This window comes from Sapajus apella, unplaced genomic scaffold (genome assembly GCF_009761245.1).
Source record: "Sapajus apella isolate SASKATOON/1434 unplaced genomic scaffold, GSC_monkey_1.0 scaffold17, whole genome shotgun sequence".
Taxonomy (NCBI): domain Eukaryota; kingdom Metazoa; phylum Chordata; class Mammalia; order Primates; family Cebidae; genus Sapajus; species Sapajus apella.
In genome coordinates this window covers 6,954,812-6,969,341 of record NW_022436957.1, presented here as the reverse complement: position 1 = coordinate 6,969,341, position 14,530 = coordinate 6,954,812, and the positions used below count along the sequence as shown (strand labels likewise).

At 38.8% G+C, this 14,530-nt stretch overlaps 1 protein-coding gene and 1 long non-coding RNA gene across 2 annotated transcripts in view; one reads left to right on the top strand and one right to left on the bottom strand.

Annotated features, from left to right (window-relative positions):
* Positions 1–14,530, top strand: part of ARHGAP6 (Rho GTPase activating protein 6) — a 539,651-nt gene that overhangs the window by 486,274 nt on the left and 38,847 nt on the right. Inside the window, exons 4-8 of the mRNA XM_032285896.1 lie at positions 1,845–2,101; positions 4,392–4,587; positions 8,646–8,701; positions 11,192–11,342; positions 12,379–12,527. Of these exons, the coding sequence (XP_032141787.1) occupies positions 1,845–2,101; positions 4,392–4,587; positions 8,646–8,701; positions 11,192–11,342; positions 12,379–12,527 (809 nt within the window). The remainder of the gene's footprint in view (positions 1–1,844; positions 2,102–4,391; positions 4,588–8,645; positions 8,702–11,191; positions 11,343–12,378; positions 12,528–14,530) is intronic.
* Positions 1,031–1,293, bottom strand: LOC116556650. Its single transcript, XR_004271109.1, has 2 exons — positions 1,254–1,293; positions 1,031–1,211 (listed from the first exon to the last, which is right to left on the bottom strand). It is a non-coding gene; the product is annotated as an uncharacterized LOC116556650 (long non-coding RNA).

Genomic DNA, 14,530 nt, shown 5'->3' with positions numbered 1-14,530 from the left:
CAAGGAACATGTATACAAACAGATTTATGATAGAAACTCAGAAAGGAACTATATGCAGGTCTCCAAAAAAAAAAAAGCCATCAATTTCTGTACTATGCCCCTTTCCCCAAATTGTCCTTACTAGAGGATTTAACAAATTGTTTCCTGGGCCTCCCACCAGATATTTAGTATCCCACTCTGCATGTGGCGAGCAGAGTGGCTTGAGTGTAGATCACGAGAGTTACAGTCCCAACCAGCTGGCTGAAAATACAATGTGGGGATGAGGAACAGAATGAAAACAGAGCGGACATCTTCCCAAGCAGTTCCCAAGCTGCTCTTCTGCCTCTCAGGTTATTATTTCACATGCTGAGTCTTACTAGAAACCTCAAAGTGTGTTCAGTTAACTAAATTTCAGCCTTAGCTTCATGCATCTCTCTATTAAAACACCTGATAGTCACTCTGTTATCATGATTTGCATTTCTGATTCTCTACTCCTTCACCCCAACCCACACTCTGAATGTAGGGGGGAGATCCCATAAGCGCAGAGGCAGGAGCAAAAGGCCTCAGCCTATTTCCATATAAATAATGAAGAAGAAAGTAACTAGAAATATAACTGTAGTAGTTATTAGTTATTCATATGTGATCTTAGTTATTCATAGGTGATCTTAATTCTTTTACTAATGCCTCTCAGGTTTGAAGTGTGAACCTGGGGTGACATTGTGAAATGAATGACACTAAGGCAAGATGCTTTAAGCTCTCTGTCACGCTCCATAAGGGCTGCTGGAGGGCGCCTCAGCTATGCGGCAGCACCAGCGCTGTGAAAGCACCTGCTGCTTAGCCAGCTAGGGAAGGAGATGTCCAAAATGGCCGAGACATCTCCTTCCTGGGGAAGTTTGGAGAAAACTCCGCTTCTCCATGCTCTTGTGGTAAGGCCTGACAGCTGTCAGGTAGGCCCACAGACATCCAGGGCCTTAACTGTCTCTATGTGATGCTGTGCTTCAGTGGTCACGTTCCATGTCTACTGTTATGTTCTGCTTCTGCACCTGGTTCCTTTTTACTTAGAAAAGATATTCAGTAATAGTAATATAAATCTTAATGTTTTAGTTCTTTCTTGATAAGTGTGGAAAAAGTGCTGATGCATTATGCACCTTACCTTACTTCAGGTGCGAAATTCCTGAGCCCCTACCTGAATGACACGTGATGTACTTGACCCTATCACTGCCACGCCCTATCTACCGTGCCCCCAGTCTCCGACCACCAAGACCATGCCCTACCTACCCTGCCCCCAGATTTGCAACTCAATAAAAGTGAGAGAGAGTGTTCAGGCATTTGGTGTTTGGGGCCACTGCTGGTCTCTGCGCTTTGGGTAGCAGTGGACCCCTGGGCCCAAACTCTCTTTTCTCTGTGTCTTATGCCTTTTATTTCTACAATTTCTCGTCTCCACACCAGCCGGGAGGGGCTCACAGAACCCTGTAGGGCTGGACCCTATACTGAACACCTCAGGAGAAAGGACTGTACCTTTTATAAGCTTTGCACCTCCCATTGACTAGCTTGTTGTGGCATGTAGTAGACATTCAATAAATGCCTGTTTGAATGAATAGACAGACTTGAGACATGTGGAGAAAAAGTAGAGACCTAGGTGTCTAAGATGTGTGTTTATAAATACTAGTTTTCTTTATTGAAATGGAAACTTGAGCCATTTTGATAAGCACAAATGTCACCTTCGTATTTTGATTGATGAGTCAATTCTTCAGAAAACGTTTCTTTGAATATGTCTGTCCTTACTTAGCTCTTAAACATAAATGAGAGTGTTTTCAATGGTCCAGTCAGTCTCTGAAAGTGAATGTCTGTTTTTTTGATTCCAGAATTCATCCCACAAGCATTTGGAATGCCCTTATCCCAAGTCATTGCAAATGACAGGGCCTATAAACTCAAGCAGGACTTGCAGAGGGACGAGCAGAAAGATGCATCTGACTTTGTGGCTTCCCTCCTCCCATTTGGAAATAAAAGACAAAACAAAGAACTCTCAAGCAGTAACTCATCTCTCAGCTCAACCTCAGAAACACCAAATGAGTCAACGTCCCCAAACACCCCGGAACCGGCTCCTCGGGCTAGGAGGAGGGTAAGGTGGCCAGTATTTGCTCTGACACCAGTGCTAGGAAAACTGAAGATGTACAGTTATTCTTTGAGTTTTTGTTCATGTGAAAACTGGTTATGTAGTTGGTGTTCAGATATCTGTCAACAACTCCATTAATGAAGAATGTGTACTGGGCATGTGGCACCTGGCATAGCCTCAGACCTTGTCCTGACTCCTCTCGAAGCTATTGGGTATCCCCCTTTGTCACTTCTGTGCTCCATGCTCTCCTAAACATTCAACAATATCACCATTGATTCTGGTCTCTTGTAATCCATCAGTCTTGCTAGACTTGGCTGCTAGACTGGAGGCTCGAGGGCAGGGTCTGGTGTTTTAGCTATTAATACTTTCTTCATCACTGGTCTGAGAACATGCCTGGCCAACTGAATTGGCAGTGCGTCTTCCTAAACAATGAGCTTTTTCCTTATCAATGGAGCATTTCTTTTTCTCAAACAGAACCATAGAATCCTCTATATATCCTCTTTCAAAACAATACTATAACAATGTGATACCAATTGTTGAGTGCTATGTTCTAGGCAGTGTGCTGTTATTTGAATTCTTCAGGCAAACTGGCTGGTGATTGGCTGAGTCAGTTGATAAGCATCTCTAAAGCTTCCAGGTTACTGGGAGATCTTCTTTCCCTTTTTAAAAACAGATCAGCATTTTATTTTTATTTTTTTGATTCAGGGTCTCGCTCTGTTGCCCAGGCTGGAGTGCAGTGGCATGATCACTGCTCACTGCAGCCTCAATCTCCTGGGCTCAAGCAATCCTCCTACCTCAACCTCCACAGTAGCTAGGACTACAGATGCACACCACCATACTAGCTAATCAGATGCACACCATCATGCCTAGCTAATTTTTTTTTTTTAAGTAGAGATGTGGTCTCACTGTGTTGCCCAGACTGGTCTTAAACTTTCTAACTCAAATGCTCCAAAGTGCTGGGATTACAGGCATAAGCCACCACACCCGACCTTCTCTCCCTTTTTTCTCTGTCACTTGGGGATCCTAAACTTTTGCCACCTCCAGCTGTTGAAGACTGCCCTAGTTAAAAACACCAGACACTTCCCACTTAAAACCCACATTTCACAATCAGCCCCTAACCTTCATTGCTGTTCCAAAGTAGAGGGAGACCTGATCCATTGTTTTTGCTGTATTGACCATGTTTAAAAATGAAGAAACTACAAAATTATGGAATGCCTGAATTTGCATGATGGAATTGTTCTTCTGTCATTGTATCTCAGACTGTATTGTCATACAACAATGACACTAAAACTCTAAATTTTAGCTTTCTAGGAATGTAGGGCTCAGGCAATGAGTCTCCCAAATGTCCTCTCCTCTGTCCAGGCCTGGCTAGCCAACTGCTTTCTCAGTGCTTCATCAAGTATGGGTGGCTATGGCAAATGCAATTGGTGCCCTGCTCCCTTTCCCTGACCCTTTACCATTCCTAGCATGCCAGCTCACCTTCCACCTGCCAACACCTTCTTTGCTGAGGGCTTTCTCTGATGCCAGAGTCACCCAGTCCATGCAGATGGAAGGCTGTAAGTACTTAGGAGATATTATTATCTCTTTGCCCCCACCAGAGGCTGCCCTTAAGCAGTGATACCTGAGGCTTTGTGCATAAATACCCCAGCTCTCTCATTTGATAGGGATAGCTCTGAGGTGCATAATACATAGCTGTCTCCTAGAGCTCCCCAGAAAGACTGAGCTCCAGTTGCCCGCAATGGTAATAGGCTTGATAACGTTCCCTTCATCAGCTGCCTTTCCTTCCTTGTCTCCTTTCCCCACTCCCCTACTGGCATTTCCCAGGACACCTCTCTAGTAAAGTACTTTGTGCTGTTTCTCAGGAAAATTAAGCTAAGGCTATTTAATGGAATTATTCCACTTTAAAAATCCTAGAGCCATAGTTTTTTATTTACAAGACTTCTCTGACTACCTCATTCGTTGAGTATGTAATTTTTTTCTTGTTTCAAGAAATGAAGTGGTTGGGCCAAAATACTTTAATTATATGTTTCCCATTGCTTGTCTTCCAATTGGAAAATTTTGGCTATTGTTGAAATTGTAACTGCCATTACCTTGAGGAAACCTTGTAGAGGTTTTCTAACTTTTTCAAAAGGCATCTTTTTTTCTTTTAATATACAAACAGTACAATTAATGCAATCAAGCAGTATTATTTTAAGTGTGATAGAGTCATGAGCAAAGTATGTATTGGCTATCATCTGGGGGCAGCTGTTTTTCTTGGCTATCTGTATTTTTGTTCATGGCTCTGCATCACTTGCAGGGTGCCATGTCAGTGGATTCTATCACCGATCTTGATGACAATCAGTCTCGACTACTAGAAGCTTTACAACTTTCCTTGCCTGCTGAGGCTCAAAGTAAAAAAGAAAAAGCCAGAGATAAGAAACTCAGTCTGAATCCTATTTACAGACAGGTCCCCAGGCTAGTGGATAGCTGCTGTCAGCATCTAGAAAAACATGGTAAGTAGACTTGTCCATCTAAAATACTAATTCAAATACTTATTCAAGCATCATTCATTGAAGTACCCAATTTCAATTGTGTTCATTTGATCATGTTCTGAGCTGAAATTTCCTGTGTGAAAGTGTACAGATGTGAGTATTTGCTAAGAGATTGTGGGGCTAAACACAATCGGAGGAGGGGGTGAATCAACTTGATGATATTAAGACTGCTTAGTTCTCAGTAGTCCTCAGAAGTGACCTTGGAGGCCAAGCAATTTGGGGAAGGGTCAGGTCTGTTGGACTGGGTTTGTCACCAGGACTTCTTTCAAACAGACCAGAGCCACTTTTATTAATTGTACATAAAAGTAGCCTAGGAGGTTACTCACAAGGATTCCTTTAAAAAGTAAGAGTCCAACCTAAAAAAATTGGGGAATCATTGCTTAAGTGAATAGAAAATACGTCATTTTTGACAACAGGTTTACATATTGCTATTTGCATTTTTGTAGAAGCTATTCACTTAAAATTTCTCCACAGTCACCCTTTGCAAGTCAATTCTAGTTACTAAGTTGACTTAAGAATTATATACAGTTCTTTTAAATTTTTTCTGAAATTTAGACTTCTGGCTTATTAAACTGCCATTTTCATAAACTAAATTTGTTTGCTGTAGTGTTAGCACATGTTTTATGTACATGAGAAAAGTTTACTTTTTTACTATAAAAATAATAGCTCATTGTAATAAAGTAAATGTGAGAGCAAAGAAAATTCTGAAGTTACCATATAGACATAACTACTATTAACATTCTCATCTGTTTGCTTCCTAAGAAAAATTGAACTTCATTTAAAAATTGTTAAGAATATATCTAAATTTCTTAATTCATTATAATGGAAATCACTGGATAACACATGGATAACCTAAAACTAATGTCGTAAAATCTTGTTTATACAAAATTTTAAGTGTAGGTTTTTTTTCCACCTTATCTTTCACATGCCTGTGCATTACCTATGTACATACCTTGAACGTACCTCTCCCTGTATACACACACACACACACAAAGAAACAAAAAAACAAACAAACAAAAAAAAAAAAACAACGAAAAACACAGTCACGTACCACATAATGACATTTCCATCAATAATGGACCAATAGGCAATGGTCATTGCATAAGATTATAATAAATACTGTATTTTTACTGTACCTTTTCTATATTTAGATACACAAATACTTAATATTTTGTTACAGTTGCCTACAGTATTCAACACAGTCACATGCTGTACAGGTTTGTAGTGTAAGAGCACTAGGCTCTACCATATAGCATAGGTATTTAGTAGGCTATACCATCTAGGATTGTGTAAGTACACTCTATGATCTTTGCACAGTAATGAAATTGCCTGATGTATTGCTTCTATCAATTGGGGAACTTAGAAAAAAATCACACTATTTAGAATAAAATACAGAATTGTATTTCTTCATCTGCACAAATGAACATAAGTACCCACCTCAAAAGTTCTGCAATGATTCAATTAATTAACGTGCATACAGTACTTAGAATAGTACTTGGCATATATTATTATATAGAGAGAAATAGACACTGAATGAACTGAATGACTCTTCTATGTATGAAATAGAAAACTTTAATAGTAGGTCTCAGTAATTTTAATTTTGGCTGCATTTACTTTTTTATTTTCACATGGTTTCTGAATAAATTTCTACAGAAGCAAGATATCACATAAGGTCATTTTCTACACAAGTGGGACTATTCTCTTCCTACCAAGAGATAGAAAAGACAACTAAAACAAATTGAGATGTTTACTTTGTTTCTGGATGTAAAGAAATAATGTTATAAAGAGTTAAGGCTGGCACTGTGGTTCACGCCTGTAATCCCAACAATTTGGGAGGCCCAAGACAAAAAGATCACTTGAGCCTGGGAGTTTGAGACCAGGCAGGCAATATAGCAAGACTCCAACTCTATATAAAAAATCCAATTATTTCTGATTTAATTATATGTTGTACTAGTCATAAATTTTTCAGTGCCAAGAGAAAGGTACCCAAATAAAATAGGTTAAGCAAAGTGACCTCCCCCAAATAACAACCATCTTTATTTACATACTGGGAGCTTGATCTAGATTTAGACAGAGCTGGGTCCAGGATTCAAATGATGTCATGAGTGTCCTCTGTTTGCTGGCTTTACTCTCAGACCAGCTGTCTTCATGTGGTGGCCATCACTCTCATAACTGAATCTCCCAAATGAAAAGAAAATGAGCCACCAATGAAAGAAGTAATATACATGATGCTCATCAATGGCAATGACTAATGACTGGCATAGAAAAAGGAGAGCCATTCAGACATTCCATGCTCCCAAAGGAAGTATACAATACTTTTTGTGAAGTATTCTTGCCCTAGAAAATCACACCACAGTCAGAGAAATCTCTGGCTCTAGCTATCTCTTTACAGAAAATAAAGGGGAGAGAAGAACATATAAATAACACCATGGAGTATCCAAATCCAGACAATATGTAGATCTACAGTAGGAAATCACTGAGATTTCTTCACTAAGCCAATTACAAGGAAAAAGGAAACAGAAGGGGGAAACACAGATTAAGAGACTAAAAGGCACACAGACCATATCACAGTGTGTGACCATTATGTGGATGTTGACTGGAAATTTAATGCTATTAAGGAACTATTGTTGAAATTTCTAGTATGTGATAGTAAAATTACTTGTGTTTTTAAGAGACCTAATTTTTTAGAACTTGGTTTCTCAACCTCAGCACTGACACTATATTCTCACATCTAGGACATGATCCTAGGAAAAGCAGTAAGAAATGTGAACAAAACATGTCCACAGAGTTGTTCACAATAAGGTCATTTATAATAGCAAAATAAGCGTGTATATTTTCGGGACCTGTACACCATTTAGAGGGGAATATGGAGTAAATTGTGGCCCATTCATACAATAGAATATTTTGCATCTTTTTCTATATTTCCATAGATTTTTAAGGAACAGGTGGTATTTGGTTACATAAGTTCTTTAGTGGTAGTTTGTGAGATTTTGGTGCACCCATCACCCGAGCAGTATGCACTATACCCAATTTGTAGTCTTTTATCCCTTTTAAGTGACATTTACAAGGAATTGTTACCAGCATGAATGAAAATTCTTGTGGCATGATAAGAAAGGCAGTAACATTTTCTCTGTTAATAGATAGATACTATATATGTGCAGTGTGAGCTCAACTATGTAAAAATATATACATTCATATAGAAAAGGCTGGATTTTAAAAATGAAATATTATCTAGGCATGGTGGCTCACACCTGTAATCCCAGCAATTTATTTGGGAGGCCGCGGCTGGCGGATCATTTGAGCCCAGGAATTGAGCTTGAGCCTGGGCAACATGGCAAAACCCTGTCTCTCCAAAACGTACAAAAAAAAATTACTTAGGCATGGAGGCATGTGCTGGTAGTGCCAGCTACTCTGGATGCTGAGGTGGGTCAATCACTGGAGCCCAGGAGGTCAAGGCTGCAGTGAGTCATAATCGCGCCACTATACTCTAGCCTGGGCAACAGAGTGTGACCTTGTCTGAAAAAGAAAAAAAAAGAAGAAGAAGAAGAAGAAAATTAAGAGTGACTATTTCTGCATCAGGTATTTCTAAAAGTATATTATTTTTACATTTTTCTCCATTTTCTAGATTTTCTTTAAGAAGCACACTTTATGGTCAGACAAATTTTTTTTAAATTGATAAAGAGCTAGAATCCCTGTAGAATGTGTGTTTAGGTAATAATTCTGAATAATGAAATAAAAGCTCATTTTCTCTGATAAGGAGAAGGTTAGAAATACATATCACATGAAAATATTTGATCAAAAACATTAAACATAAAATTCTGGTGCTGAGAGGGCTGACCTTTAAGTGTCTGGAATATAGAAATAGTGTGAGATGAAAGAAGCTTTACTGTATGCTGCCAGGTTACTATTGCTCTGCATGTTATGGCACTGTGCTGGCATTCTGCTCTCCTTCTATTTTGATTTCCTCCAGAGTCTCAAGCCATAAAACAAGACTGCTGATTTTGTTTGCTTACTTTCAGGCCTCCAGACAGTGGGGATATTCCGAGTTGGAAGCTCAAAAAAGAGAGTGAGACAAGTAAGTGAAAAGTAAAGATTATATTTTATGTTTTATTTGACTTTCAGTTCAGTTACCTTTTGCAAAGTTCAAGTCTATGCAAATTCAATTTTGATTATCTTTTATTTTTTAACCCTCCAAGCTATTATAATATAATTGAATTCCAGGAGGTAAAAGGCAACAACTCAGAAATGTTGTTACAGTTAGGCTCAAACACTTGAAAGCAAAACATATGGCTGCATCTGTGGCATGTGCAGCCAAACAAAACTAATTTATATACATCTTATTGACAATTGCAAAAGCAGAAAATTCAGAGTACCTGATCAATAAATGATAGAAAATAATTGTATGTAGCATCTATTTTTACTAAAATGTGATACTAAAAATGCTGTTAACATTCCCTTCACATAAGATGCTATTATAGCTTTACTTTTTATCAAAAATAAATAATAAATAATTCTTATGAAGTTTTCATAGAACCATTGACCCCCAGTACGCTTTTCACATAGGTACTGTGCTCCTTTGTTTCCTTCAGCCCTCTGCAACATTCCTGCCACGAAGTTTGGTATTAGACCTTCAACAATAGGTTCCTGTGATGAGGCAGGTATTCGTGTTTGCGATGGCTTCATAAAATGCAAACCATACTTTGAGAAAAGAGTTCATTTGTTGGTGAAGGAAAATTAAATCATTATTTTCTTTATGTTGTTTTCAATGGAAGGAAATAAGGAACTCAGCAACTCGAAAATTAATTCAAATGAAAATGAATTTTAGTTGGATGAAGCTGAAGAAATGACATTTGTTCATATTATTGAAAGTAATTGAAATAAATACATCATATATATATATTTTTTGTCAAAACAAAAAAGGCTTTCAAAAGAAGTATGTTTTCTGATTGGCTGGTTAGTTTTTATTCTCACACAAGAAACAACATTAAATGGATCAACATTTAATGTTCCACAACAGAACTTGCAAGAAAGAAGGTAGTATGATAATGTTTCGTAGGCCTCCACCTATGCAGAATTGCAGAATATTTTCACAAATATTATCTCATTGAATCTGCCAACCTGCTGTGAGCGTAGCCTCTTTAACACACTTCTGTCAAGGCTTAGAGAGATTAAGAAATGTAATTCAAGATCACACAATTTAACTAGTCACCGTTAACTTCACAGGCCAAGCTATTTGCATGTTCCATTCTTTCTGCATGTGTGTATGCTCAGAAAATAAGTATGGTGTGTTTGAATGATCACAAGTTGGAGGAATTTCAATGGAAGCCTTTGTTTTGGCTGCCCGATACACACTGATGGCGAGTTGTCTGGAATCAATGAGTAGTTCAGGATAGTGATGGGTACTCATTCTCCTCAAGTGGACAGGTAGCAAATGCCAAAATTTACCCATCAGTTATATCTGGATTCGTCAAAGGGGAAACCTTTGCATGGAGTTGTATTTAAGGATTACCCAATAAAAGTATAATTAGTGTTTATTTAGAAGTAGATTTTGACTATGAAATATGCTCTAACTCACTCATATTATTTTGTCATATAACCCCTTTGCAGCCTGCACTTTTTCCTTAGATGACTAGCCACAATGTTAAGAGTGAATCATTTGTGGGATTACCTGCTTATCACTTTGTTTCTCTAGAGGTACTTTGCCTCTTTATTCACTAGTATATTTTGAGGGCCTGTAACAGGGCCTGTGACACAGGAAACGTGTAATAATCTTTGTTGAATGGATGGATGGATGAATGATTGAAAACAAATGAACTCTTAGAGAAGTTTATTGCATAGTGTAGGATTATGAAGTTACATAATTATTTCTACAGCAGAGAACAATGCATAAGAGAAGTTGAGCTTTTAGAGACAAAAGCAGGGCGTGGAGTTATTACACTCCTGTTACTTTGTTTTCTTGCTGCTCTAAGTGCTAATAGACCTAGTGTAATGATTACAGCAGGGGATCCTTCTGGTAAACAATAAGACTACTTTGACAAATCTAAGAGAGTATGTAGCTATTGTCATCTTTTAAGCCTTAGTCATAAATGTCTTATCATGGTTCTTAATTTCATTTTTGCAGAAAAATCTCTTTGTTCTCTTGTTGAGTAACCTCAGTAAAATATCAACATTCAAACATGGCAGGATTGATGACACACAGAACCACTGTGTAATAAATTAATTCCTCCTTCCCACATTTTAGTTGACCTAAGTTGTTTTCTACCTTTTAGGTGTTCCTCCTAATCTGGTTGTCATTATTGAGCCCTTCTGCATACATCATTAACAATAAATCCACAGATAGATAGTTTTATTTAATAATGCTTTTAAATATATATATACACACATATGTATTCATAGCTGGACTGTGTAAACTTGACAGATCAAGGTGACATGTTGTTTGCTTCTCCTTCTTGGGGTCTATACAGACTTAATTCCAGATGCTACGTGTCACAGCACTTCTCTTGCTGTGCACTGCACATTGAGGTATGGTGTTATGTGACTGCCACTCGAACCATTGTTTTTCTAGTTACGTGAGGAATTTGACCGTGGGATTGATGTGTCTCTGGAGGAGGAGCACAGTGTTCATGATGTGGCAGCCTTGCTGAAAGAGTTCCTGAGGGACATGCCGGACCCGCTTCTCACCAGGGAGCTGTACACAGCTTTCATCAACACTCTCTGTGCGTAATACAGCCATTTGTGGGAAAGTGGCCCTGGAATACTGAGATGTCCAACTTATTCATCATAACTTTATGCATATGTTTCCTGATAACTTTTTTGTCCTTATTTATTAATCTCTAAAGAGTGGGCTATTTGGAGAGATTTCTCAGATTCACCCCGGGAATAATTAGCAAGAAGAAAGTTGCAATAAAACAAATGGAAATAGCCAGGAAGAATTTGACAGGCTTTGAAATGACCCAAGAACAGTAGAAAGTGCTATGAGTTAATGCTTAGAGTACCAACAAGAGTTCACATTGATTCTATGCCTAAAATTGAGTTAGTGTTTCTGATATGAAGAAGGAGGGAACCATGGGAAACCCAGGGGAAGCAAGATGCCATAGCCCAGTGCCAGAGCTTTCAACATAGCTGCTTCTGGGCTATAGCTACAAATCCCATGAAGAAGAAAAAAAGGAAAAGGTAGAGGAAGGATAGGCCAAACTTGGGTCAGCCTTCATACATTTCTTCCCTCAATGCTACAATTCAAATAGGATTTGAATTGTAGCATTATACAACAGAGAGAGAAGACATTGTCTTTGCTGTATCTTGGTTATTGCCATCAAAATATCTGTCCTTGTGAATTGCTCAACAGAAAAGAGCCTTAAATCCATTATAAACTCAAACTTCAGAATGTTCAACAATTCTTATTCAGTGTTAATAAATATTTACCAAGAATGGAAGACTGAAATTCTTAAACTAGGTGATGAGTAATGCCAGGGAAGTGGGTAGAAGAAAGTAAGGGAAATTTAGTTACCCTTTTTTTTTCTAACCTGGATTACAGTTATTTTTCTAGATATTATACTTCACCCAGGTCTAATTTTATATCTTTCACAGAAGCTTGCTGCTACATTGCTAAAGTAATGGGCAAGAGAATGGAGGCATGAAATAGGACTTGCTTTGATAATCCCTTTCTTAGAACAACTGAGAGGAGGCCTTTCCTCTGTGCCTGAATGGTATGGGCTCCCCTTTTATTTGAGCACCTCTTTTTGCCTTGCTTAGTGTTGGAGCCGGAGGAACAGCTGGGCACCTTGCAGCTCCTCATATACCTTCTACCTCCCTGCAACTGCGACACCCTCCATCGCCTCCTACAGTTCCTCTCCATCGTGGCCAGGCATGCCGATGACAACATCAGCAAAGATGGGCAAGAGGTAAAATGCATTTGCTGTCATAGATGCTGTGACTCTTCCTCTCTCCTGTTTTAAAAGGGCATATCAGCAAAATGGCCAAACATTTTGCCTAGAGGTAATGACATCTCCCCTCTCCAACCTAGCTGCCTATGTAGGAAGAGACTCATGCAGGGCCTTCTCTAGAGGGGCAGTTCCTAAGAGTGCATGGGCCATGAGCCTCCTTATATGTTTCAAATATGCTTCCAAATGAGGCTGTCATTTTCCATGATGATGCTTTACTCAAGACTCTGAACTTCTATTTGTGAAGAAGAAAAACAATGAGCTACAGAAGTGCTTGCAACCATGTAAAAGTGGATTGATGGGGGTGGAAGAAGATTGCTGGCCTTGTAATTGATTTTACCTGCTTCTGTAACTTGGAGCCCAAATATGATATCACCTCTTTATTCTTCCAGTTTGTCCCTGGAGTTCCCATCTGCACTATTAGCAAGAAGTCTAGTATCTCCCTTTTAAGGGATCCTTTCCTTTCTTAATCAGTCCCAGCAAAATAGGGACTTGCTCAATTCAAGGGAGGGTGAGTCCTGATTCCAAACCAAGTATGGAGGAAACTAGGTCTGATCTGCTGACCATTGCCATTGTGTCTCGGTATCATATGGTGTCAACTGCTCAAAGCAGGTTGTACATAGTCCCACAGACTCTTTAGGGATGTTCTTGTTGGACCTGATCTGCAGTCAGACTCCAGTGAGCCCCCCACCAAATCTAAGATCTTGGGGTCTGGTTCTCTATGGTTATACTCGTATTTCAAGATTTTTTTTGGTTTCACCCTTGGACAAATGAGATGCTGGCTTCAATTTTAAGTTTCTTACTAATAGGCAACCTATTTAATCTTCACCTTAACAAGAGACCCCCCCACCTTCCCTCTTTGATACCATGCAGTTATACCTCTCCCTGACCTTGGATTCCTCAGGAGGTTATAGACTCTTTAATAAGCTAATATGCACTGTAAATCAACAAGAAGGGGCCAGAGGCATTCCAAACTTACTTAACCACAGGAACTTTTTTGTAAATCTTTGTTAAAGTTCAGCTGCATTGTGCCTTCAGTTCTGTGTTTGTCAAATTTCTTTCCCAAATAACATGGTTATGTATATTTTTTTCACTCTAATCCAGAAAGGCAATTTTGCATTTCTTCTCATCCTCCTCCTTAAGGGTATGAGAATGGAACTCTCCTGACTTAGCCATTTATCTCTATAGTAGTTATAATTAGTGAAGCCCCAGATGGCTTCAGGTTTCATATGGCACCGACACCTTATTTCAGCATACACATCTCTTTGATGGGCATACTATAATTCTCATAATTGTTAAGTAGTTTTATTACTCATTTGGGTGTCAGCCTTTATCGACTACAGTTATAACAGGAGCTGTAGCATTATCTGCCTAATTGCTGGGGGAAAGCAGAGCTCTGTGTTTAAAGGTACTTCAGTTACTTCTCTGACATTTCTTAAGTACTATGTCAGAAGGAGAAAATTGGGTCTCAGGTAATTAAGAAGGCATTGAGGAGAGCAAAAGGTCCAATTGAAATAATTATTGCCATTTTAGCATCATTTTCAGACATTCTTTCCATTTAAATGCTGAACAATCTCCATTGCCTATGCCAAAAAGAAAATATTCTTGAATAGGTGTAAATGAAACAGCCTGTTGGAATATTAGCTACCATTTATGTCTCTCCTTCCATGTGCTGGCTTTGTGCTAGGAGGTATATATGCAAATCCTCTTAACAGGCAAGAGAGATATCACTGCTCCATGTTTTAGAAGCAGGGCTAAGTAACTTAACCTAGCAGCCCACAGACAGCTTCCACTTAAGGTTGTATGAGTGGCATATTAGTCCATTTCACAACTCTAGGGGAGGTGCCATGGACCCCATATTCACTGTAGATTTGCAGAATTACTAGGACAGTATTTCAATGGATGATAGAAAAAGATCTTGAAGAAGAGCAATGTCATTATACTGGTTAGTGGGTCAGGTTGGT